The sequence below is a fragment of the Magnolia sinica genome, chromosome 6 (assembly GCF_029962835.1).
Source record: "Magnolia sinica isolate HGM2019 chromosome 6, MsV1, whole genome shotgun sequence".
Lineage (NCBI taxonomy): Eukaryota > Viridiplantae > Streptophyta > Magnoliopsida > Magnoliales > Magnoliaceae > Magnolia > Magnolia sinica.
Genome location: NC_080578.1, coordinates 97976386 through 98002851, shown reverse-complemented (window position 1 = coordinate 98002851; position 26466 = coordinate 97976386). Strand labels below are relative to the sequence as shown.

General features: G+C 38.9%; 1 protein-coding gene and 1 non-coding gene across 8 annotated transcripts; both read right to left on the bottom strand.

Moving 5' to 3' along the window:
• Positions 1–792: 792 nt before the first annotated feature.
• Positions 793–26439, bottom strand: LOC131249202 (uncharacterized). 7 transcript variants are annotated; one of them, XR_009172718.1, is made up of 5 exons: positions 26298–26439; positions 25994–26182; positions 25651–25767; positions 1164–1347; positions 793–1062 (listed from the first exon to the last, which is right to left on the bottom strand). XR_009172718.1 is itself a non-coding variant. In XM_058249825.1 (4 exons), exons 1-4 carry the CDS (start codon positions 26322–26324, stop codon positions 24657–24659), a joined length of 363 nt encoding a protein of 120 aa, XP_058105808.1. In that variant the 5' UTR covers positions 26325–26439; the 3' UTR covers positions 24363–24656. The 7 variants fall into 7 exon arrangements, 1 of the variants encoding a protein (XP_058105808.1); XR_009172722.1 differs by having other exon boundaries at positions 26368–26386; XR_009172720.1 differs by lacking the exons at positions 793–1062; positions 1164–1347 and adding exons at positions 24363–24686; positions 24788–25007.
• LOC131250451 (small nucleolar RNA Z267) lies at positions 2985–3055 on the bottom strand. Its single transcript, XR_009173378.1, has one exon. It is a non-coding gene; the product is annotated as a small nucleolar RNA Z267 (small nucleolar RNA).
• Positions 26440–26466: the final 27 nt, after the last annotated feature.

The window sequence follows — 26466 nt, the reverse complement described above, 5'->3', positions numbered from 1 at the left end:
GAAGCGCCGGTATGATCCGATGAAGTGCTGTCATAAACCTAATAAAGCGTCGGTATAAGCTTAGTAAAATGCTGATAAAGGTTTATAAAACTGCCATTAAAATACCACCAACCAAGCCAACCATTAGTAAAAAGGCATGAAACAGCTGGTATATGTCACGGAAAGCACCGATAAAACTTGCAAACAGCCGTAGGTAGCTGACACTTCAAGAAAACTGGCCTATACCAACGGTCAAAACCGCCGGTAAAGGCCCAGAAAACTGCCGGCAAAGCCTTTGCCTGCGGTTTGCTAACGGCCGGTAAAGCCTCGGTCGGTAAAGGCTTTACCAGCAGTCAAGTTCCCTTTACTGGCTGTTGTGCAGGCCGCCACTGCATGTGGGATTTACTGCCGGTTGTACAGGCTGCCACTGCATGTGGGATTTACTGACGGTTTGTACGGCAGGTTGTGGTATTTGAATTTTTTGCTCTTGATCCATGTGGGACTGATTTAACTTTACTAACACTTCAATTAGCATTTAAGCTCCTAATTCCTTAATGCATATGCATTTGTAAACACATCTATAATTGTGATTTGGTTTTTTTTTTTTTCCCTATGCCTTACTGGTTAAGCTCTCTTTTCCATTGCCTATGGCAGCTTCATGTTGCTTGCAGTTTCGCATGTACAGGCTCATTAGATTGCAAACATTCAGTTTATAATTTTATTTTTTTTTAAAAAAAAGGAAAAAAAGAAAAGAAAAGAGGAAATGACACAAAATAGATGCCTGACTCACAGTGAGTCCCATTTTATGAGTACTGCCTCTCCAACTCATAAAATGATGGACCTTATCATTGACCCTTCTGGTCAAAGCCCACCTGACTTTTGGTCAAGGCCCACTTGATTTCACATTCCTCTGAGGAAGTCGATTGTGCATAGTGATTGTTTTCCTATAAAAAAATACATGCCTATGTGGCCCTTTCACATGCATCGAGCTGCCGCGAATAATATTTACAATAATAAATCGAATAGTTTCAAAATAAAATAAAATCCATCGATCTATAGCTCCCATTCATCCATGCCTAAAACCTGCAAAACAAAATAGCGAAAAGAAATTAATTGGTATTAGAGTTAGAGATTCGAATTCAACTCAATATTGCATCAAAGTACATATTAAAGCAATCGAAAACTTATTTCCAAGAACTGAATGAAGGTTGACAATGATCCGCTCTTCTTCACTTGAGAATTTTCCACACCTATTCAGGTCCGCGAGCTTCGGGAGTGCTCTCCAACTTCCATGACCATGCTTCTCAATGTAGTCCACAAGCCTTTGATCTTCTTCTGGGGTCCATGGACCCTTCTTCACACCATGTTCTTCACAACAAGGAGACCTCCCCATTACAACTATGGCTAGAGAAATCAATGACAATGATGAAAAAAAAGTAGAGAAGAAAATCCCTAGATTTCTTTGGCTTTTCTCAAACTGATCTGAGATTAGGAAAAGCAAGATTAGTGTGGGAAATCCAATTTCGCTTTGCAATTTTTATAGCCCATCACTGTTGCAGTTTCTACAAGTTTTTGTGCATGGGAGACATTGTCGCCATGACCCAAGTCATTTCATATATTGTAATTTTATATTTTTATATTGGAGGTTTGCTAACTCCACATGCTTAAGGGACCTAAATATCCACACATGAGCATACGAAACATGTGTGAAATCTGAGCTTTCTATAAGGTTAGAAATGGATATTTTGCCTAAAAGATAAGATGATTTCTCTCTTCATGTGGGTACAACAAAGTATAGATTGGCCGTTAATGATTTTCTTCATGAGATGTCGAATAGCATGACGTTTTATTTAATAAGATCTAAACAGTCACATTATAGGAAGCTCAAATCTCACATGTTAGATTATGACATCATAGGACTCGTTGTATACATATGCCCTAAACTTTTGCAGAAGTAGCAGACTTTAAAAAATGTATATATTCAATTCCGGGAGGTTAAACTTTAATGAGATCAAAGATTGTTGCTCATAAGTCATGACACACTTACTCAGGAGCTGAACTTATTCAGAATCATCTCGAGCACATCCGTATCTTGTAACCACTGCTTTGAGTCCATATAATTGGAATAAATATGTTCATCAGCACCCATCGGGCGTATTAAGACCTGTTTGGCAAGGGAAAGAGGATGAAATGGGTTTTAGGGACTAACAAAGCTATAAAACAAGAATATTCAATTCCGGACAAGCATCAGTTTTGAATCAAGGTTAGAAGGATAAAGAAGGGACAGATCAAACAATGAGGATACCAACTGCAACCTGAGCAATATATCCAACACAGAACCACTATACACATGAAATTGGGCTCATAAGTAAAGGAAAGCAGAACATTACCTCTCCTATCAATGAAACATCTGATTGTTGCATTCTAACATTCTCTTCCAAATCTTGTAACCTCTTCTCAGTGTGATCTACAACATCAACCTTTCGTCCAAAAAGTCCCAGGAAACCATTACGTTGAAATTTTTGCCTAGGTCTTGATTTTAAATGCGCAGGTTAAAATACAGCTTCTCTGTATCACTCTGAAAAGAACGTCAACTTGAATGTAAATATCAACATGGAATAAGATGCATAAGGATGGTGTGCATGCTTAGCGAAATTCTCAAACAGAGATGCTAAACAGAGTCCAAAACTCACTAATTGACTAAGAGCCCAATCTAGCATGTTCCAGACATTAAATTTAAGTTTCAGTTCAATATAGACACACCACTGCTTTATTGAAGAAAGATAGAACTAAAATGGTACAGGTCCCAACACAAATATCCTGTTGACTGCACAAATATTTCTAAAATCTGCACAAAAAGCAAACAAATCACGGGCACAAATATTTCTAAAATAAATGAGAATTGTTATAAATAGAGTTCCAGTAATAAAGCCTCTATTCTCTAAGTTGAAAGCAATCATCTGAAATTGAATAGAGAATAATTAATAAAAAAATAAAGATAAATAGACGTGCCTCTGATCATATTTTTTTCGTAGTTATAACTCAAAAGTATATTTAAAGCCATCATAGGCACTTCAAATAATTCAAGCACGAGCTTGGAAATATCATCCAAAGTCAAAACAAAACAAGAAATATATTGTTAAAGAGTCATACACTGCCAGAGTATCAAATAACTCCCTATATACGTAATGCACATCTCTTAACAATATACACAGGTATTCAGCAATGACAAGTGGGGCCCATAGCCCAGTAATATGTACCATTTATCTATTGATTACCGTCATTACAATTACCAAAAATCATTTATCAGCCTTATCATGGTCATGTCAATAGTTATACATGCTACATCAGGCAGTTAAAATAGAAGATATAGGCACAAATTTATGAATGGGCCATTCAATGGAATGATTATAAGCATAAAGACCTACTTCACACTTTCTTTTGTCCAACCAATCCAATTTTGACCTGTTCCATTGGAAAGAGTTTGGTGAATGGTCTTCTTTCTAAGACATTGCCCCTGAAAAAAAGGCATATGAATGCACCAATTGGGAGTTCCTGATTTACTTGTCTGGTTAGATGGAATTTCAGTGGTTCAAATCCGACATCAATGCATTTAATACATACACATGGATTATAAAAAATTCAATAAGCAGTACCAACTATATACAATAGCATGTTATTGTTAGTGACATTTATGGGGTGGAATCTTGATTAGACCTGAAATTATTAGAAGAGTCATAAATCTTAACCTGCTGGGAACCGTCATGCACCGTAATGTCTTACGGCAGAGCGGGTTCTGAGGAGTTACAAGTTGACCCTGAAACTTTCATAGAAAGACTTTGGCAAAGTTTCACCCTCGGGGAGTGCCTCCTTCAGCAGTTCAAACAACATAGTGAACGATTTGTCACTCCATCCACCGAGGCACTTCACATGATATAGTCGAACAACGAAAGATAGCTTAGTAAACTTCTTGTGCCCTGGGTACAATTCCCAATCGGCGTCTTCCACCAATTTGAAAAATTGTTGCACTTTGGTATTAAGCCCTGGTGTAGGTCCATATTTTGCATCACTCTCTTGACCATCCAAGCACGAAAAACCAAATGTATCTTCCAACAATCCGTGCATATCGTCGCATGAATCCGGATCATCACCTTCAACATTTGTAGTAGCAGGCATAAAAGTAGACATAGCTTCTCCATGAAAACGCCAATGGGTGTAACTCACATGAAATCCATCACACACAATATGATCGTATGCTTCTTGTCGAGACACCCAGTAGTTGTTGTTGCATTTCTTACATGGACATAGGATCCTCCTATTGCTTGCATTTGCAAATGCAAAATGTAGGAATTTCACAGCTCCACTTAACTATTCGTTGCTCACCCTAAACCATCCAATGAAATTGGAGGACATGTTAAAAAAATGCATCTTAACCAATGGGCCATAATAACTAAAAGTTATTGAGGTACCTTGACATACGAATCCAACTCTTATCCATCACTATGTTCCACAGCCACTTCAAAAGACAAGTTGATGGAAATACAATTTGGGCCCGACAAAGCTTTCTACGAAAGATTAACTAGAATGACTCACTTGATGATTCACTATTGTCAAAGATTTAGACATCTAATAGAATCCCTAATGGTATCTCTAACAAATCGACTAAATTAGTCACCCAACCAAGATCGGATAAATTGTAATGCTTTCATGTTTCCATTTAAATGCCCACACTGAAATTCCGACAGCATCTCCCCATGTCTCTCCAAATACGTTAATCTTGCATTTTATTCCCACGTCAAGTATCCGCACAATGTGAGGATATTTAACATTCGAAATAAATGTAAAAAACGTAACCAGAGATAAATGAAGAGATGCAATGCAGAACAAGCATGAGCATTTAAATTAAGGAACCGAAAGCATTCTAATCTATTCAACCTTAAATGGTCATAACAGCGATTCCCACCTTCCAAGGACCCCCGCTCAACATCCAGATAGCTCTAACGCACATCCGGGTCTGCTCCATCAATTTTGAGCTAATACATAAACACGAGCCTGTCCAAATGGCCAGGCCACCCATATTGCTGTCCATATGAAATGGACAGCTTCATCGTGGTCATAACATCGGTTCTCACCTTCCAGGGAGCATCACTCAATTAAATCCTAAATTAGCTACCCATCAAGGTTGGATAGATTGTAATACTTTCATATTCCCATTTAAACGTCCACATCGAAAATCCGGCAGCATCTCCCCATGCCTGTCCAGATAAGTTGATCTTACGTTACATTCCAATGTCAAATATCTAAAGTAATGTAAAGGTATTTGACATTGGATATGAAACGGAAGAAACATATCCAGAGAGAAACGAGGAGATGGATCGCGGATCAGGCATGAACATTTAAATAGATTATATGAAAGCATACTATCCATCTAACCTTGAACTGTCCAAAATGGGACAATTTGAATAATTTCTATGCCACCAAAAACACAACATATCTATGTATGGCCACATAGAATTCCTCAAACGGGTAACTAATTATCTAACTTACAAATGACAATCACAAGTCACAATTATAAACTAACAAGTCACAATAATAATTTAAGAAAAAAAATATAATACATATAAAGCATACTGCACAAATTTGTATTTTCCTATTGTGACTCACATGAGCACTGGATTTGCATAAATTTTGATATGACCTTGCAATACAAGTCAACTCAATAAACATACAAAGCATACATCATATGGTTATCAAGATTACCAACTTCATTCCCATATATAACAACTCTGAATAAACTGTAAATGCCAAGATTGTCTATTTTTCTTCTAAAAAAAGTGGAGTTGGAGCATTGTGGGGCCCACCTGCTGCACGCTTGGATGACTTGCATAGTTATTTAAAAATAATAAACACATCCCTCTAGAGTTGAAGCCCTAGAAAGGGTTTTAAGTTTGACTGTCTTTGGTAGCCCTATTTCTATTTTTTCTTTTCTTTTCTTTTCTTTTTTGGGTTTGCTGTTTTACATGGACTGAAACTTTGTACTAGGTAAGGCTTGTAGAGACAGGCTATTAGATTGTCTTATGTATTTTGTTTGTCTGCCCTGCTTTTTCATTTTATGTAAATGGTTTGGTTTGCTGTTTGCAAATATCCCCTTTTCATCTCTTTCATTGTTGAAGATGGATGATTTAATTAGAGAATTTGGAGTTTTAAAACATTAAAACTTACTACCACGCAGACTTTGAATAAAATCAATCATCATCACAATTCACATTGAATTGCCCTTAAATTCGGGTGCTGCGTGTTTATTTTTTCATTAGCCTGGTTGTGATGTCCCACAGCTCTACAAATCATGTGCTCCCAATTGCATATGGCTACCTAGAAAGAGCAATCCCATTTTTCAGCTAATGCAGTAGCAATTTTTACAAGAGATATGCTGAAGGAGATACTACAAGAAGTACAAATGTATCAAGCTTAACAAATATCAAGGCAAATCTAAACCCAAAAAAGCAATGAAAAGAAGAAACAATATCCCAGAGATGAAAATTGTAAGAAATGATGAGTACATAACTCAAAGAGAAGAAACATTCAATATGTGAAACACTTAAAGAGAAGAAACAGAGACGTATCAGAAGATAATAGTTTGTTCAAATTATTTTAATGTACAAAAAAGGGACGTTAGCATAGTTCACATAATAGAAATACAAACCTATGAAAAAATTCTGTCAACAATCCTGTATATGAGAGTATGGTTACCGTATCTAATAAGATTCTCTTTATCAATCAAGAAATCATGATCCGTATCCAGCTCCCAAAATTTGCAGTATATCACATAGAAATGTTCATAGGAGAAGTACCTGTAGAAAATAAATAAATAAATAAATAAAAGGAAAAAATAAAACTGGAATTTGACACATGAAGTTAACTCTTGTGCCATGAATCTTACAGCAGGAAGCGTTACAATGGACAGAAGCATTAGGTAGCGTCACCTTTAATCCATAGTTGCTGCTTAATATATAAGAATCAATTCTCTTGTGCTTAACCATGATAAGAAATCATTCTATAAGAATCAATTCTCTTGTGCTTTATAAAGCTTTGGGTATGTGAAAAGCAATTTCCTCTGTCGATCCTCTATTCAAGCAAGGTTTGGTATTCTCTATTGAAGATGGGACTCGCATCCATCCTTGGTGTGGAATCAGTCCGTTGGAAAATGAGTTCCCACTGTTGGCAAGATTAGCCCCATCGAAAGATATGGTTGTAGCCAGTTGCTATTTCCTACAAGGCACCAATGGGGTTTTGGTGCCCTCCTTGCGGGAGGGACTTATCTGATGAGGAGGCAATTACAGAATATTCAGCTATCTTCATCCCTTTTGGATGCCCTGGTTTGGAATGCTTCTCCATTGGGTAAATTCACAGTTCAACCTTTCTACAAGTTTTTCCAAAAATCATTGTCATCTCCAAGTCAGGAATTCTTTCAGGGTTTTTGGTTCTATGCACTCCATTTAAGGTGGCGGTTTTCTCATGACCAGTAGGGAGAGGGAGAGTATTAGTCATAGAAATCTTCAGATACGTCCAATGATTCTTCCCAATATGTCTCATGTGTATGAAAGATGCAGTGTCGATAGATCATTTCTTTCTTCATTGTCCATCTCTTTCTTCATTGCCCAATATGGCAGATGCTTCCTCAATGGCAAAGGCCTATGGGAGGAGGTTTTCTAATTTTTTAGAAGAGATGTTCTAGAATGGGCATCCAAGATAAAGAATGTCAAAGATTGTAAAGTTTTGTCTTTGTTTAAGATGTAAGTTGGGGTTGTATTCTTTTCCGCTCTGACTAATGTATTAGTGGCTTTTCAATGATATTGCATTACTCTTCAAAAAAAATAATAATAATAATAAATGCAGAGAAGCACTTATTGCTTAGGCAAAAGTAAAAGTTTTGAAGTTTCTTTTTTTTAGGCAAAAATAAAATTTTGTTCAAAAGGTAACATGGTGCCGTAAACATCATGCTCAATCTTTGCCAAATGATACATGTAATATAATGCTTGGGGTTTGATCTGTGCTTTCCAAAGTAACCACTAAGATGTAGTACCAGATATAATAAAATTTTCCATCTTCAATATGGACATAGATTCCTATTTCTCATTCTACGTGTAAAATTTATCAACAAGGTACCTATTGTTTGAAGGGTCAAATTTGTTGAGAAATGTGATAAAAACGCAAAATCATACACATAATTGATGTACAGAACTGCATTTGCATCCATACCTAAATCTTTTGCTCACTTTTTCCTCCTACGTTCTTGCTACTTTCTTGTATGCATTAACTAATGCTTTTGGTATTTGGGATATCTGAAAACAGAAATTATGAACTGAGTAAACTGAAATTTAAATTAGAGAAATGATCCAGTGCTCCCACATCGCTACAAATCATGTGCTCCCAATTGCATATGGCTACTCAGACAGAGCAATCCCATTTTTCAGCTTATGCAGGAGCAATTTTTACAAGAGATATGGTGAAGGAGACACTACAAGACGTACAAATGTATCAAGCTTAACAAATATCAAGGCAAATCTGAACCTAAAAAAGAAATGAAACAATCATACAAGAGATATGCTGAAGGAGGCACTACAAGAAGCAGCTTTTCCTTTGCAACAATTTCCAAGAAACACTTTTTCCTCATTTTTTTTTTCCATGAAGCCAAACTGGCCCTAATTAAAAAATTAGGGAGGATTGTTTTTTGCAATTCTAGCCTCAGGATTACAAAAAATGTAGATGGCCACAGGTTTTCTGGGGGGATCTATTTTTGAATCACAAGAGGGGCTGGCATGTACATGTTTTAGGAAATGTACTGCCAAATGTCCTAATTATCAGTATGGTATCATGTATAACTGAGCTCTGAAACTGATTTGTCATCACCAGACATGTATACCATACTACCCCCTCAGTGTCCCTTTTCTTTTTGCTAAAAAATTCCAGAAGTATCCAGTAATTTCAGAGGAACAGGGAACATTATTTTTAGCATGAATTTATCACAGATGACATTATTGAAAAAATGTTGGAAAAGGAAATATCAGAAGTTTCGGATCTACACTACATTAGGCAAAGCATATAAAAGGACGTGTCCATGATGGATCACCTTATCTGAAGCATAGTTCTTTCCACCCTTGCAATTTTCAAGTGCCTGTGTATCATCATTCATCCATCCCACCCTGCCAAAGTGTGGACTCTTTTCCTGGGCTGGGGCCACCACATTAATGACCCACTAAACCCTATAAAGACCTCACAACTCCGTCAGCCCAAATCAGTCTCCATTAACACAGCCCATTTCCCATGGAATCCAAAGAGCCCCATGTGGTCATTTTCCCAATCATGGCCAAAGGGCCACACCATCCCTTGGCTGGAACTCTCCAAGGCACTCTCATGCAGAGGCCTCAAGGTGACCATCATCACCACCCCATCAAACTCCCCTTTCATCCTCCAAACAACCAAACAAGATTTCAGTATTCTTTGCTGAATAAAAGAATACTTATTTCATACACAAACTATGGAATTACTTCTACCCAGACAAGATTTCTCCTGGGCATATCATCAAATATCTAATAAGCATCATCCAAACAACCAAACTTGACATGCCCATTTCATCAAATACCTAACAAGCATCATATAATCGTGCATGCTTTCTTAAAAGGCAATTTAATCTAAATCCTTCATTCTTAGTGACACAAACCATACTACATAAGGCCATAAACAAAAATTATTGCCTTCCGAAAAATCAAAGCCAATAGAAAAAAAAAACATTCAATAATAAAAAATTAGAGGAAAGAAAAAAATTCCTGAAAATCAACCAGTCTCCATGAAAAATAGGAAAAAAAAAATAAAATAAAATAAAAAATAAAAATAAAAGGAGCTTTGCAATGGACTAAAAATATCCTCAATCAAAAAATCCTAACTAGTACTCTAAGCTTTACAAAGATCATCTAGGAAATCCCTTACTGACAAATCATAAGATGATAAAACAAAAAGCATAATATATCAAGCATAATACATCAATCCTAAAGCATTAATCAAAACATCGTGTAAATAAGACAAGAGCATCATTATCAAAATATTATGAGATACTTGTATAACTTGCAATTCTGAAAGTATTTACAATAGCAAAACAAAAAGGAAGATATCAAAGTTAATACATCTCATAATTCCCCTGTAATGCCTAGCGCTGCTAAGTATTGTTGCAAATTTTCTTGAAGATTAACTTGAGCAGCTACATGTTCCAGTCTGGCATTCGAAATCATTCTTGTATGATCTGAGATGCCAGTTAACTTTTCTTCCAAAGAGGCAATTAGTTCTTCATTCTTAACCAGTTCATATCTTTCAGAGTCCACAGAATGAAGGCTGCACTCTATCTTTTCTTGCACTCTTTCAATGTTCAGATCTTCCTCCGAACTTTGCTTCTCCAACTGTACAATTTCTTGCTTCAGAAGAGAAATGCGATCCTGGATAGCTGTCTTATTATCAGTAAAAGTCTTTAGTTGCTCTCGCAAAGATAATTGTTCTTGATCATGGCGAGAGACAATGAGAGCGATTTGAGAAACTTTCTCCTTAGAGTGTGCAAGTTGTTTCCTGTACTCTAAAATTTCAGGCGGAATAATCGCAGTTTCAGCTGATGACAAGGCAGTTATCGAATTATGGAATCTTAGAAGAGCATCGCGTACAGAAGAAACATCAACTTTAGCCATCCGAGAAGCACTATCCAAAACATCTAAAGCGACAGCTAACTCAGACCATTGATCAGGATCTTTGAACATTTCAACAATATCTAGTATGGAATTCCTGATCAAGGCCAATTTGCACGCAGAGACCTTCCCAAATGATAGCACATTCAATGAAGTACCAATAGAGCCAGAACTTGTTGTACCGCTCTGAGGTAAATTCCCTATTAAGAAACAAGAAATATAAAGTTATAGTAAAAGTTTTATGTGCAGGTAATGTGGAAAGTGTAAACGAGGAAAAGGATGTACCTTCTGCTGGTACCGAAACAGCGAGCAGTTGCGTCTCCCTAGCAAGGGAAGGATCAGGTTCTACCATCTCAACGAAAGATGGAGCCCTATGTTCAGTACTTGAAGCAACAGTGGTGGGAGTGGGCAAATCAGTCGGCTCCACCGGAAAAACCATTTCGCATTCAGTACTAGAATCAACTGTTGTTGGGGTTGGTACGGCAACAGGGTTCGAAAAGAATTCGAAACTTCGAACCACTGGTTGAATAGAGGAAGGACGCGCCATGAGAGATTTATCTACACGAGGGGAAGAATCAAGTGGTGCAGCCGTGGCTGGCAAAGTTTCCCCTGTGCTGTGACGAAGAGGAGCATCCTCTGTTTCTATTGAAAGTCTTGACGATTGAGCCTCTGTCTCTGTTAATATTGGTGCTCCATGAGTACTCGTGCCGGTGGTATCTACAATCCGCAGAGAATATGTGGCATCAAAGGAGAAGAAGATATTCGCTCCAAGAGAACATTCGTATTCTCCATAGTCAAGTTGCTCTTCTTCTAAAGAATCCATTGTGGTTGGGAGAAGAACATTTAGATCAGTTGGAACATCATGAAGCGGAGATTTAGCCTTGACATTTCCTTCTTCCCCAATGTCTACTTCAGCTTCAGTATTTGCATTTTGTAGAGCATCTCCTTCGTCAGTTAAACTTGTAGAAGAAGAAATATCGTCATTGTCAGTGTTAGCTAAGTATTCCGAAGAACTGTCTTCCACTGATACCGTCTGTTTTTCTTTATAAACAGTTTTCATAGGAAGAAGGCGTGTATTGCGAACTGGAGAAGGAGCTGGTTGAGCCAAAACAACAGGAGACAATGATTTAGTGTGAGATTGGGTCGTAGGAGACATAGTTGTTTGGCTTGCAGTAGGTGAAGTTAAGGTTGTAGTATGAAGAGTTGTTGGAGAGACTGTAACTATTGTGGGGCCTGTGGTAGTGCGAATAATATTGGAAGGGACAGTAGCGATCGCAGGTTCTATAATAGCAGAGACAGTAGAAGTACCATGAATAGGTTGATCTCCTCCTTCAGGAGTTGGAGAAGGCAGAGTACCACCTACAGTCTCAAACTCCTCACAAGGAGCAGGGGGCTGTATTCCTCACTTTATCAAATCTAAAGGAGAGCCAAATGCAAACCAGCCTTCCAGGGTGTTTGATGGTTTGATTTCTCTGATAGGTTCTTCTAAGGAAATCTTGCGGCAGAGCTCTCCGGAAATAGTAGCTTGATCTTTCTCGTAAAAATAACCTATTCCCTGTTCCGGCCTGTAATTCCTTAAACGGGGAGGAGAAATCCAAATGGGACGGTCCACTAGAAAACAGTTACGTACCAAATAGTAATGGTGCGCCCACCATCGCATCCAAGCATATGAGGCTGTCACTCGATGGTTATATCCTCGGAGAACGAATCGAGAACCAAAGTTCCTTGTCAAAAGTTGCTTCCATATCAATGCCCAGTTATAGGGGCCAACTCCATAGCTTCGCATAATCCGGGTGACATCTTCTCTTATTTGTGGTACAGTCTGATCGTATCCAAATTGTCTAGCAAACCGATTAGGGTAATACGGCTCTCTCCAAAATTCTACCCCTTCTCGTAAGGGAAGACTGCAAGAACGGATGCATATGAAAAAGATTCGCTCGATAAGGTTCAGATTGTTGTTGTCCTCAACATCCCTATTCTCGGTTTGATGATCTAAGTAGAAAGGAAAGAAATCAATGGATTCCAGGTTGTCAATCTTGTCTACTATCCAGTCATATATTTTCTTTATCATTTTCCGCCTCTGAAAATGCCATAAAGGAAGATGATTAGGATGAACATAGGCTTTTTCTGGATCATTATATATCCAAGGAAAGTAGATGCCTAATCAACCAGAGAAATAATGCCAAGGAGCGAAAGAAGATGAGACTCCTAGTGCTAGGCTTGAGCAATGGGCCGCACCATGTCCAAAAGCCCGGTACAGCGAGCATAATACAGGAGGAGCTAAAGAATATCTTTTTCTACCCTCTGCCATTGCGCCGACCGCGATAAACAAGGTGGGTCGAATGGAATCTGAGCTTTTTTAACTTGGAAGTACGATCAAGCTCAGCCAATAGGCTAGGAAAGTAGCCAATTTAGTTTCGATAGTAAATTCAGCAGGGCCCTTTATTTTTTTTCGATTAGCCTCCAGTTCTGGACCATGACTACTAGGAAATCTGAAAAGAGGAAGAAAGAAGGATTAGCAATTTATACAGATAAATAGGTATTTTGTGAGAGATGAAGAGAATGATAAGGATACTGACATTAAATATCATGAAAAGTGTGCGAGCCATAAAAGGGGAGATATCTTATGAATGTCTGGACAATAAGACATTTCTCGAAAAAGGGCGATTGTTGAAGAAGTAATTTTGGGACTCTTGTTTTGGGCCACGTAAGCAAATTCTTCGTTTGTGGGAATGTATTCATCCAGGAAAGATCCAGTGATGGGTAAGCCGACCATTCTGAATAAATCCCATAAACTGATGCTTACCTCCCCAACAGGGAGGTGGAAGGAATTCGTGGTAGAAGACTAATATTTCAGAAAACCCTTGTAGACCATTGTATTTCTGTGAAAAAATTCAGAGGTAGCTTCTATGGTGTGTTAGACATTGACTGCAACAAGGATATCTTTATATTTCTTTAAAATTGCCTTCGTCCACACACTGTAGTATGGACAATCTGTCCAAAGACCCCGGGTTCTGAACTCTTCCTTGCCCCACAGAGAGTCACGATGATGGAAGCGTTGTTGAATTGTTTTAAAAAAGTGGGTGGGGTATAAGTCATGAGGATTGAAGCATGGCATGAGGAAGCGCATGTATACTATTTGTCCGGTTTTCTGAACCAACCCTTTCTCTGTTAGATAACCTTCAAGGATTTTTAGCTCTTTTATTACCCAGTTTGACAAGCATAGAAGCCTGTTTTGTGTCATGAAGTCAGTCAGTTCACTCTGAATTATGGACGATGCCGATGAAGGAGCAAAGGAATGGTGATGGTTTCATCCTTATAAGGATTGCGGAATTTAATCGAGTCTGGATAAGATTTGATCGAATCCCATGCGTTCTGAAAGTGCCTTTGATTATGTTCTTGGACCTTCTCTTGGAAGATTTCGTCTTTGCTTTTCCCCTTCTTCTTTTTAGTGAAGGCCGCAGCAGGGGAGGTCTCGGCAGCAAATAATTGGGTGACATCTATTCGAAGGTTGGCTATGGATTTCAGCCAATCCTCCCAGTCTGACTCTTGTCCCTCTGTTGAGGGACCCTCTATTTCTCGCATCAGAACAACTGTTCGAATGTGGTTGGAGAGACGCTGAATACGATCAGTGAAATTGATGATGATAGGGGCCGGTTCCTTGAAAAAGGTGGAATAATCTTTAGACCTAGGCCTTTTGTGAGTATGGGACTCAGTTGGCTAAGGATCGGAAGGTCCTGCAGTGTTTACAGAAGTGTGAGGTCTCTTTGATGAGCCAGCCATCAAGACCTACACGAGGAGTTAGTAGAAAAATCAGAAATAAAGAAAAGGATTTGTCAAAATTTGAAAAATTGGAATAAAATAGTCTGTTGTGCGTTCATCCTTGTGCGCAGACAAATAAAATATAGTCTGTTGTGCGTTCATCCTTGTGCGCAGACAGATAAAATATTGAGTTTATAGTGCGTTCATCCTTGTGCGCAGACAGAAAAAATATAGTCTGTTGTGCGTTCATCCTTATGTGCAGACAGATAAAATATAGAGTCTGTTGTGCGCTCATCCTTGTGCGAAGACATAAAATATAGAGTCTGTTGTGCGTTCATCCTTGTACGCAGACAGATAAAATATAATTTGTTGTGTGTTCATCCTTGTGCATAGACGGATAAGAGCTGTGGTGAACCCATCTTTGTGCGGAAAATGATAGAATCGTGGAGCGCACGACTTACTGCGTAGACTAATGGAGTCATTGATTTGCCAGCTTTTGCGCGCAAAGAATTTACCTGTCCTCATGAAGAAGGTTGTTGTGCCCGGAGAGATGTTGTGCGCGGCAGGCTGTTGTGCGGGAAAGGTATTGTGCGGCGCACAACAAGGTTAGCGCACAAAGGCCTGGTTGAGAGAATGACTTGGTACAGTGTGCGGCAGAGGAGAATGAATTGAAAGAACAAAGTACGGTATTTATAAGGGAAAAGTGGTCTGTTGCGCGCAGACCACTGTGCGCTAGACGTTGTGCACCCACAAAATAAAGTATAACTGCGCGCAAAAGGTTTGGTAAATGCGCACCACAGAGGAAATAAAAATAAGAGTGATGAAATTAACTTTATTATTGTTGATCCTACATTATTTTACAGATATGAAAAGAATGCAACATCAAGGGGGCATCTGTTGAGACATGAAAAAGAGCAGGAGCTGTTGTGCGCAAATTAACTGTTGTGCGGAAATCAGCCATTGTGTGGAAATTCATCATCAAGAAGTAGGTTAGTGCGCAAAGGAGTCCGCGCACAGAGCCTCCAGCGCACAAAAGCTTTAGTGCATAATAGACCAGTGACTTTCAGCCTGATATTTGATATGATCAAATATCTGCCTTTTATTACAATTTGTGAATATTCTATTTTGGAATCAAGGGAGAATGTGATGTAAAAGAACTTGGAATAAATAAATAAATAAAGTGACTATCTTTCCTGCCTTCTTTTGTTAATTATAAAGTGAATGAATTCCTCGAACAAAAACCCTTTTGTTTCTTGTCGAAACAATGGAATATAAACAACAAGCTAAAAGTAAAAAAATTACACGTAATGTAATTTACTTGATAGGTAAAATAAAGGATAACACTGATAAATTTAAAAAGATGGGCAAATGTAAAAAGACGGGCAATCGAAAGGATAAGGGAAAGGTAATGTTTGGTTTAATTTGGTTGGTATGACACAAATCCTTCTACTGAATTTCTTTGCTATTTATAGCGTTGATTTGCCTCTTACATCTTTCTTCTTTTTTTGACTATTACCATAATAGTTCAATACTACTTAACTTCCTCCGCTTCTTTTACGATAATTAGTTCTTCTCTGCTTCTTTAACTGTGATTGCTTTTCCGGTCCCTTAAACAATAAGGTGATATTGTTGGAAGCAGATTGCCTAGTGATACTCACTACGGAGTACTGAGTAAACTCTGTGAGATCCACCATGAATTATTTATTTTATCCGCTTTGTCCATCCATTTTACCAAATAATTATAGGTCTTGAGACCAAAAATAATGTATATAATATTCAAATGGACCACACCATAGGAAACAGTTAAATTGAACATTTAGAGTTGAAAAATTCTTGGGGGCCACAGAAGTTTTGGATCAAGCTTATATTTGTGTTTTCCCTTCATCCATGTCTTTATGATCTTATGAACGGGCTGGATGACAAATAAACATCATTGTGGGGCCTAGCAAGATTTCAATGATGGAAGTCATTATCCCCACTATTTCCCGTGGCATGAGCACTTGATCTTTGGATATGCTTCAATTTTGGGCTTAACCCCTTAAATTAGATGAAAAAAATGGATGTACGGTGTGGGATAGACCACATAAATTCAAGGTGGGCCCAACTGAGTTTACTCAGTAAGCAATCCGATTTTGATATTGTTTAATACCTTATAGATGTATTATCAAGAAATCTCATGCAAATTATCAAATACAGCGTTCGGATCCGAATCCGTAGATATCACATGTAAACTATTTTGTTTGGTTTTCACGAGAAATGGCGATAAGAGGGATGAACGGATGTAGACAAATACGGATGCGGATGACGTACTAACTAACTCAGCGCGCTAAGCGTGCTGAGTATGGGGTCCACCATGATTTACATATTTCCCTAAAATGATCTCTCAGGTGGATAGACGGTTGGGATATAAAAGCTTTGTGGCAGCCACACACCGCAGACGTCGGTGCCATGTGGCACACTGCGCAATCCATTTCCATCTCAGACGGTGCATAAAATCGGACGCTAATGGCAGACGTGGATTGCCTGACAAACCTTGGCGTATTGAGTAAACTCTGCTGGGACCACTCTAAACGTATGTGGTTTATCCACTCCGCACATCCGTTTTTCCAGCTCATTATAAAGGTTGACCAAAAATTGAAGCTTATCCAAAGCTCAAGTGGACCATACCACAGGAAACAGTGGAAGTAATGATTTCCACCGTTGAAACCTTGCAAGGCCCCACAGCGATTTTTATTTGTCATCCAACCTTCTCATAAGATCACACAAACATGGATGAATGGAAAAAACAAATATAAGCTTGATCAAAAATTTCTATGGCCCTCAAGAAGTTTTCAACAGTAGACATTTAATTTACACTGTTTCCTGTGGTGTGGTCCATTTTAACTTTTTATATGCTTCAGTTTTGGGATAAGGCCCTAAAATTATGAGTAAAATGTATGGACCCATTGGATAAAATACATAAATCATAAGACTTACTCAGTACGCAATCTGCCCTGGACAGGAGATGCGGGATCCTGGTCGTGGAGCTGTATTTGGCGAAATCGGATTGCGTATTGAATTATTTAGTCTGTTTTTAGCCTACTGTGAATGTGTGTGGGTTATCTACGCTGTCCATCCATTTTTTCAGCTCATTTTGGTGGTTGAGACGAAAATTGAAACATGCCCAAAGCTCAAGTGGACTACACAGGAAACCACGGGAATAATGACTTCCACCATTGTAACTTTGGTAGGGCCCACAGTGATGTTTATTTGTCATCCAACCTGTTTATAAGATCACACACATGGATTAAGGAAAAACAGAAATAATAGATTGATCCAAAACTTCTATAGCCCCCAAGAAATTTTCGACGGTAGAATTTTAATTCACACTGTTTCCTTGGTGAGGTTCAGTTGAAATTTGAATTTTATTTTATTTCTTTTTTGTGCCAAAGCACTCAAATTATCTGTTAAAATAGATGAACGGTGTAAATAAAATATGTAAATCATGGTGGACCTCAAGTAGTTTTCTTAGGGTGCTGAGTTACTCGGTACGCACTCAGCGTCCCTTTTTAGGGGAGGCAGATAACGTCCGGGTCGGACGGTAATGGCTCAGTGGGGCCCACAGTGATGTTAGTGGTTTATCCATGCCGTTAATCATTTTTCTCAGGTCATTTTAAGGTATGATTTAAGATATTAGGCAGGTACAAGTCTTAAGCGGACCATAAAGTGGGGATTGAACGTCCACCATTAAAAAGTTCTTGGGAGCTGGAGAAGTTTCGGATCAAGCTTATATTGTGTTTTCACTTCATCCACGTCCACATGACCTTATTAATAGGTTGGATGGTAAAAAAAATCACAGTGGCCCTCATAAAAGTTTCAACTGTGAGTGTCATTATCACTGCAGCTTTCTTTGGTGTGGTCAACTGGAAGTGTGGACCTGCGTCCTTTCTTAGGTCAAAACTTAAAATAGTCTAATAAAAGTAATTAACGGCGTGGATAAAATACTTACATCACTTTGGACCCCACAGAGCCCCGCCCGAATGGAAGGGGTAGGACAGATGGATAAAAGCTCCAGTGCATCATACAACGGAACCTGATCAAAAGATTGGACGGAAAATAAACATCACGGTGGACCGTAGGACGCGGATTGCGTGGTGTGACACTGCCCACCATAAACCCGGTGGTGTTTTGAGGTGGCAAACTTTTGTGGGCCAACAAGTTATATGTGTTATATCCACAGCGTCCATTTATTTTACCAAAACGCTTTAACCCATTGAATCGAAAAATTGAAGTGGATTCAAAGCTCAAGTGGAGCACACCATAAAGAGTAGTAGGAGCAATGATGCCTACCGTTGAAACCATGGTAGGGCCACCATGATTTTTTTATTTTCTATTTTTTAAAATTTGCCATCCAACCTGTTAAAGAGGTTTGATGAAGGGAAAACACAAATATCAAATTGATCCAAAGCTTCTCTGGCTCTCAAGAATTTTTCAGCGGTAGGCATCATTTTCCCAATACACTTTCTGTGGTGTGGTCCACTTTTGAATAGAACTCCCTAATTATTTTTCTTATGCTCTAAAATGATCTTGGAAAATTTGGCAAGCCGTGTGGATATAACACATATATTATATTAGGTCCCACTGCAGACTTGCGCTTTATACCTGCCTTCCTCGTAATGGCGGTATATCCTAAAATGATGAATGGTAATGCCACCAAAGCTTGCGTTGGCAAGTTAGGTGGGCCACCTTTATATTTGTGAGAAATCACTTTATTTATCTGTTTTTTCTAACAATTTTAAGACATAAGATAAAAAATCAGATGAATCCACTAGAACTAAGGATATATCATTGGAAAAACTGAGACCGTTAAAACCTTCCTTATTCCACCTTGATGTTTATAAGGCATCCAATTCGTTTATAAGATCATCCCCACTGAGATTAATTGAAAACGAAACTTAGTCTGATAAAGTTTTGTGTTCATGCCAATATATCAATAGTGGTCGTTTAATCTCCTGTTTCCTATCGTATGTCTCACTTGAGCTTTGGATCCACCTCATTTTTTGTTACATTACTTATAATGAGCCCACAAAACGGATGGACGGAATGGATTTATTATAAACTTCAAGGTGGCCCCTATCTTCCCCGTGCAGTAACGTGCCAAAGGCTTTCCCAGGAAATCCGGGAAACGGATTGGGTACTCCCCCAGCCACGCCAATGGCTGATGGTCGGTGTTCTGTTGGCCTCATCATGATGTAAGTGTTTCATCCATGTCATCCATCTATTTTTTCAGATCATTTTATGGTATGGAAACAAAAATAAGATATATATCAATTTCAACTGGACCACATTGAAGGAAACAGTGTTGAATGAGCGTCAACCATTAAAAACCTTTTGGGGGCCATAAAAGTTTTGAATCAAGGTGATCTTTGTTTTTTTCCCTTCATCTGGATCTGTATGACCTACTCAACAGATTGGATGTCAAATAAAAAGTACAGTAGGCCTTACGAGGATTTTAATGGTGGATATCCAATCGCTATTGTTTTCCTTTGGTGTGGTCCATCTGAGATTATATACATATAATCTTTGGTATAAAGCTATGAAATAATCTGTAAAAATGGATGAACGGAATGGATGAAACACATACATCATGGTGGGTCCCACGGAGTACCGACCATCAGGCACGGGGCTGGTGGCAGAGGTAGTAGCCAATCCGTTTCCGAAATCCGGGTCCAGTTCCTGCGCTGGGATGCTAGGTGGATCCCACCATAATGTTTGTGATAAATTCATACCGTACATCCGTTTTGGGAGCTCATTGTGGGCACGCGGTCAAAAATGAAGTGCATCCAGAACTCAAGTGGGCTGTATGAGAGGAAACAGTGTAGATTCAGTTACCACCGTTTGAAACATTCATATGGCCACAAGTTTTCATATCAGGTGAAGTTTTTGGTGTTTTCACTTCATCCGAGTAGGAATGACCTTATAAACGGTTTGGATGGCATATAAATATCAACGTGGATCCCAGGAAGATTTCAACGGTAGAAAAATCTTTCCCCGGTTTTCCCTCTCGCCGGGCTCACTGGAGTTTGAGATCCACCTCATTTTTTGTAGTAATTACTACAATAATCTCCTGCAGTGGATGGACGGTGTGGATTTCTCACAAACATCACGGTGGGACCACCTAGCATCCCAGCGCAGGAACTTCCTGCGAAAGGCTTTCGCAGGAAATCCACCTCCTGCTTGTGCACCCGCTCCATGGATATTTATGCGGCATGACGTGGCCCAAAAACTGTGGGGCTCACCTTGATGTTTGTGTTTTATCCACGCCATACATCCGTTTTCCCCTCCCATATTAGGAAATAAGCCTTAAAAAATTGCAGATCGAAAGCTCAAGTGGACCACACTACATAAAACAGTGGGTATTGAATGGCCACGGTAGAAAACTTCTCAGAATTATAGAAGGTTTGGATCAAGCTTATATTAGTGTTTTCCTTTCATCCAAGTCTGTATGACCTTATGAACAGGTTGGATGCAAATAAAACATCAGGGCGGCCACCAAGAACTTTCCAACGGTGGGCGTTGAATCCTAAACTTTTTTTTTGTGGTGTGGCCCACTTGAACCTTGAATCCGCATTATAATCACGATAGCTCATAAAATGATCTGGAAAAACGAATGGACGGCATGGATAGAACAAATACATCACGGTGGGCCCCACAGAGATAGGGCCACGTAATGCCACAGGCAATCCGCTTCGTAAAATAGGGCATCGCAGAGGATTCTAGTCCTTTCTAAATAGGAATTGAGTTTTCGGAAAGAAGGAAACTCCAAATCTCCAAATATAAATATAGATATTCGTGAAGAAAGAACTTGAATGATAGTACAATGGAAGATGAAGAAGGAAAAATAATGGAACTGTGTGATGATTTAACGGCTAAGATCTTTCATCACATGTCTTTGAGGTCTTGTATAGTATGCAAATCCGTCTGTAAACAGTGGAGATCTCTAATCACTCATTATGGTCTCCTCTCTTCACCTGAAGGCGTAGAAGGAAAAATAGTGGAACTGTATAAAGATTTAGCGGCCATGCTCTCGATTGAACTGCCTTCGACGGAAGATGAACGAGGAAAAATAATGGAACTGTTTGATGATTTAGAGGACATGGTCAAGCATATCGATCCATCATGCCTATTCAAGTGGAAAAAGTTGAGAACTCAGCTCACTCATTGTCCACGTGATTCCTACTTCAAACTCTGCCATTTAATTGTAGACTCGGTGTTGTGTAATCGACGACGACTGGAGAAGCATTCACAAGGATTGAAGAAAAATCTTCAAGGGAAAAAGCGTCCAGTAAGCAACAGAGATCTACAATTCATTAAGTTGATTTTTTACTCATTTGGATTTTTTTCATAATTTTGCTATTTTATTATATCAATTGTTTTTGTTGGTATTTGAATTTTAATCTTATTGCTGAATATATATCAAGTGAAGTTGAGTTTGAAGTATGCTGGACTTCACAGGCCTAGAACACTTAAATACCCAAACGGGTTTGTTTTATTGGTTGGTTTTGGATATGGGGCAATTCCACTCTTGTATGTGATCAGGGTCTTGAGTTGAATTGGGACTCACCTGCATAAGAGGTGAATCAGTCCAATTCGTCTGAGTCAGCATCCGTCAAAGATTGAGTCGTCGATTCATGTGTGATACGGAAAGGCTAGGAGGATGCATGAGGCCCACCCAAAACGTGCCTTGCTGTCCTGATAAGGTCAGATCCTACAACTCTTTTTAGGTATGGATGACATGAAACCTGTCCATCATGTGCGCTTTCTCATGTTTTCCTTGGTGCATGAAAATCAGGCCAATCGAAAATTCGGGTGGGCCTCACCACAGGTAATAGTTGGGATGGGGAGGGAAAACCTTCTAGATTATGTGCAAGATTGTCTTGTTTTATGCATACCATCTGAATTATTCAGAAGATGAGGCATGGGCAGGATTTGACATCCCAAAAATCAGGCCATCCCAAAACTCAACTGTGCTAATGCCTCAATTTTGGGGCCAATGAGAAGACGTGAGGGTGCATATCTTCTATCACCTGAAAATCAGACCAATCCAGTCATCAAGTGTGGACCACTGATCAATTCTCCTAACCATCCTTTCTTTGTACGCATGGCCCATCTGATGACCATACATACCTGAAATTTGGGCTTTGGCACATACATGGCAGGCCCACCTGAGGAATGCCCTAGGTCTCTCGCACACACATGGCACATTCTCAGCAGTATCCATCACATTCTCAGCAGCATCCTGACCCCAGCTCAAAAAAAATTTAAAAAAATCAGGCCATTTCACTCCTCTGGCAGGTGACAATGTACTAAACAAAATGGTTGGTTAAAATGATTTTTTTTTTTTCCTAGTCATCCATTTTGTTTCCCATATTGTGGCCCATCTATGGAGTGAAATAAACAGAGTTTTGGTTCATGAGATAGAATTAGTGTGGTCCACTGATGGAAAGCTTGACTCTTTCGCTTGTGCCATATGGACACATATTGATGGAAAGCTCGACTCTTTTGCGCTTGTGCCATATTCTACTTTGAAAGGTGCAAAATTCTATAACGATTTCAAGTTCTATAAAATGGAGAGTAAGTTCCGAATTCTCTGCAGCAACTCGGAACTTCCCATTTATGGAAAGTCCCGCCCCTCCTCCCATGATGAATCCATTAAGAATTGAAACCTTGAACCATGTTTCTTAGTTAGTATTGAAAATTTTTATATTTTATAGAAAGAAAAACAGAACTGGACTTTGCACTCTCACCTTTTAAACTATTTTCCTTCCCATGACTCACCTGAATCATGAATGGCCTTGCATTTTTGGCCTCATAATTTTGGTGCGGCATCTAATGGTTGAAGTGGATTGCATGTGACGATCATGATGGGAATTTTATATTATCATCGTCGTGGCCCCGTAAAAATCAAGATTTATAGTACTTATGCATGCTTACTAATTCGGACAATCAAAATCCATTCTAGATCAATCATGGACATGGACTGAGCATCATCCAAATATCAATCAAATGATCATAAATGTCTAACTGATCTAGAAAAGCTTTGCCGCAGCCAGACAAACACAGGTAAAGGAAGACATCAAAGGCTGCCATCGGTATAGGTTAGGTTTGTCGAAGCGCCGGTATGATCCGATGAAGTGCTGTCATAAACCTAATAAAGCGTCGGTATAAGCTTAGTAAAACGCTGATAAAGGTTTATAAAACTGCCATTAAAATACCACCAACCAAGCCAACCATTAGTAAAAAGGCATGAAACAGCTGGTATATGTCACGGAAAGCACCGATAAAACTTGCAAACAGCCGTAGGTAGCTGACACTACAAGAAAACTGGCCTATACCAACGGTCAAAACCGCCGGCAAAGGCCTAGAAAACTGCCGGCAAAGCCTTTGCCCGCGGTTTGCTAACAGCCGGTAAAGCCTCGGTCGGTAAAGGCTTTACCAGCAGTCATGTTCCCTTTACTGGCGGTTGTGCAGGCCGCCACTGCGTGTGGGATTTACTGGCGGTTGTGCAGGCCGCCGCTGCATGTGGGATTTACTGACGGTTTGTACGGCAGGTTGTGGTATTTGAATTTTTTGCTCTTGATCCATGTGGGACTGATTTAACTTTACTAACACTTCAATTAGCATTTAAGCTCCTAATTCCTTAATGCATATGCATTTGTAAACACATCTATAATTGTGATTTGGTTTTTTTTTTTTTTCCCTATGCCTTATTGGTTAAGCTCTCTTGTCCATTGCCTATGGCAGCTTCATGTTGCTTGCAGTTTCGCATGTACAGGCTCATTAGATTGCAAACATTCAGTTTATAATTTTTTATTTTTTATTTTTAAAAGGAAAAAAAGAAAAGAAAAGAGGAAATGACACAAAATAGATGCCTGACTCACAGTGAGTCCCATTTTATGAGTTCTGCCTCTCCAACTCATAAAATGATGGACCTTATCATTGAACCTTTTGGTCAAAGCCTACCTGACTTTTGGTCAAGGCCCACTTGATTTCACATTCCTCTGAGGAAGTTGATTATGCCTAGTGATTGTTTTCCTATAAAAAAATACATGCCTATGTGGCCCTTTCACATGCATCGAGCTGCCGCGAATAATATTTACAATAATAAATTGAATAGCTTCAAAATAAAATAAAATAAAATCCATCGATCTATAGCTCCCATTCATCCATGCCTAAAACCTGCAAAACAAAATAGCGAAAAGAAATTAATTGGTATTAGAGTTAGAGATTCGAATTCAACTCAATATTGCATCAAAATACATATTAAAGCAATCGAAAACTTATTTCCAAGAACTGAATGAAGGTTGACAATGATCTGCTCTTCTTCACTTGAGAATTTTCCACACCTATTCAGGTCCGCGAGCTTTGGGAGTCCTCTCCAACTTCCATGACCATGCTTCTCAATGTAGTCCACAAGCCTTAGATCTTCTTCTGGGGTCCATGGACCCTTCTTCATACCATGTTCTTCACAACAAGGAGACCTCCCCATTACAACTATGGCTAGAGAAATCAATGACAATGATGAAAAAAAAGTAGAGAAGAAAATCCCTAGATTTCTTTGGCTTTTCTCAAATTGATCTGAGATTGGGAAAAGCAAGATTAGTTTGGGAAATCCAATTTCGCTTTGCAATTTTTATAGCCCATCACTGTTGCAGTTTCTACAAGTTTTTGTGCATGGGAGACATAGTCGCCATGACCCAAGTCATTTCATATATTGTAATTTTATATTTTTATATTGGAGGTTTGCTAACTCCACATGCTTAAGGGTCCTAAATATCCACACATGAGCATACGAAACATGTGTGAAATCTGAGCTTTCTATAAGGTTAGAAATGGATATTTTGCCTAAAAGATAAGATGATTTCTCTCTTCATGTGGGTACAACAAAGTGTAGATTGGCCGTTAATGAGTTTCTTCATGAGATGCCGAATAGCATGACGTTTTATTTAATAAGATCTAAACAGTCACATTATAGGAAGCTCAAATCTCACATGTCAGATTATGACATCATAGGACTCATTGTATGCATATGCCCTAGACTTTTGCAGAAGTAGCAGACTTTAAAAAATGTATATATTCAATTCCGGGAGGTTAAACTTTAATCAGATCAAAGATTGTTGCTCATAAGTCATGACACACTTACTGAGGAGCTGAACTTATTCAGAATCATCTCGAGCACATCCGTATCTTGTAACCACTGCTTTGAGTCCATATAATTGGAATAAATATGTTCATCAGCACCCATCGGGCGTATTAAGACCTGTTTGGCAAGGGAAAGAGGATGAAATGGGTTTTAGGGACTTACAAAGCTATAAAACAAGAATATTCAATTCCGGACAAGCATCAGTTTTGAATCAAGGTTAGAAGGATAAAGAAGGGACAGATCATACAATGAGGATACCAACTGCAACCTGAGCAATATATCCAACACAGAACCACTATACACATGAAATTGGGCTCATAAGTAAAGGAAAGCAGAACATTACCTCTCCTATCAATGAAACATCTGATTGTTGCATTCTAACATTCTCTTCCAAATCTTGTAACCTCTTCTCAGTGTGATCTACAACATCAACCTTTCGTCCAAAAAGTCCCAGGAAACCATTACGTTGAAATTTTTGCCTAGGTCTTGATTTTAAATGCGCAAGTTGTTTATACAGCTTCTCTGCATCACTCTGAAAAGAACGTCAACTTGAATGTAAATATCAACATGGAATAAGATGCATAAGGATGGTGTGCATGCTTAGCGAAATGCTCAAACAGAGATGCTAAACAGAGTCCAAAACTCACTAATTGACTAAGAGCCCAATCTAGCATGTTCCAGACATTAAATTCAAGTTTCAGTTCAATATAGACACACCACTGCTTTATTGAAGAAAGACAGAACTAAAATGGTACAGGTCCCAACACAAATATCCTGATGACTGCACAAATATTTCTAAAATCTGCACAAAAAGCA

Excerpts from the sequence above, each read along its gene's own strand:
- LOC131249202 (XM_058249825.1), bottom strand. The coding sequence starts at position 26,324 with ATGCTAGATTGGGCTCTTAGTCAATTA. Across the intron at positions 25,768-25,993 it reads ATGTTTCATTGATAGGAGAG|GTCTTAATACGCCCGATGGG; the intron begins GTAATGTTCTGC and ends CTTGCCAAACAG. Across the intron at positions 24,687-25,650 it reads TGAATAAGTTCAGCTCCTCA|GTTTTAGGCATGGATGAATG; the intron begins GTAAGTGTGTCA and ends TTTGTTTTGCAG.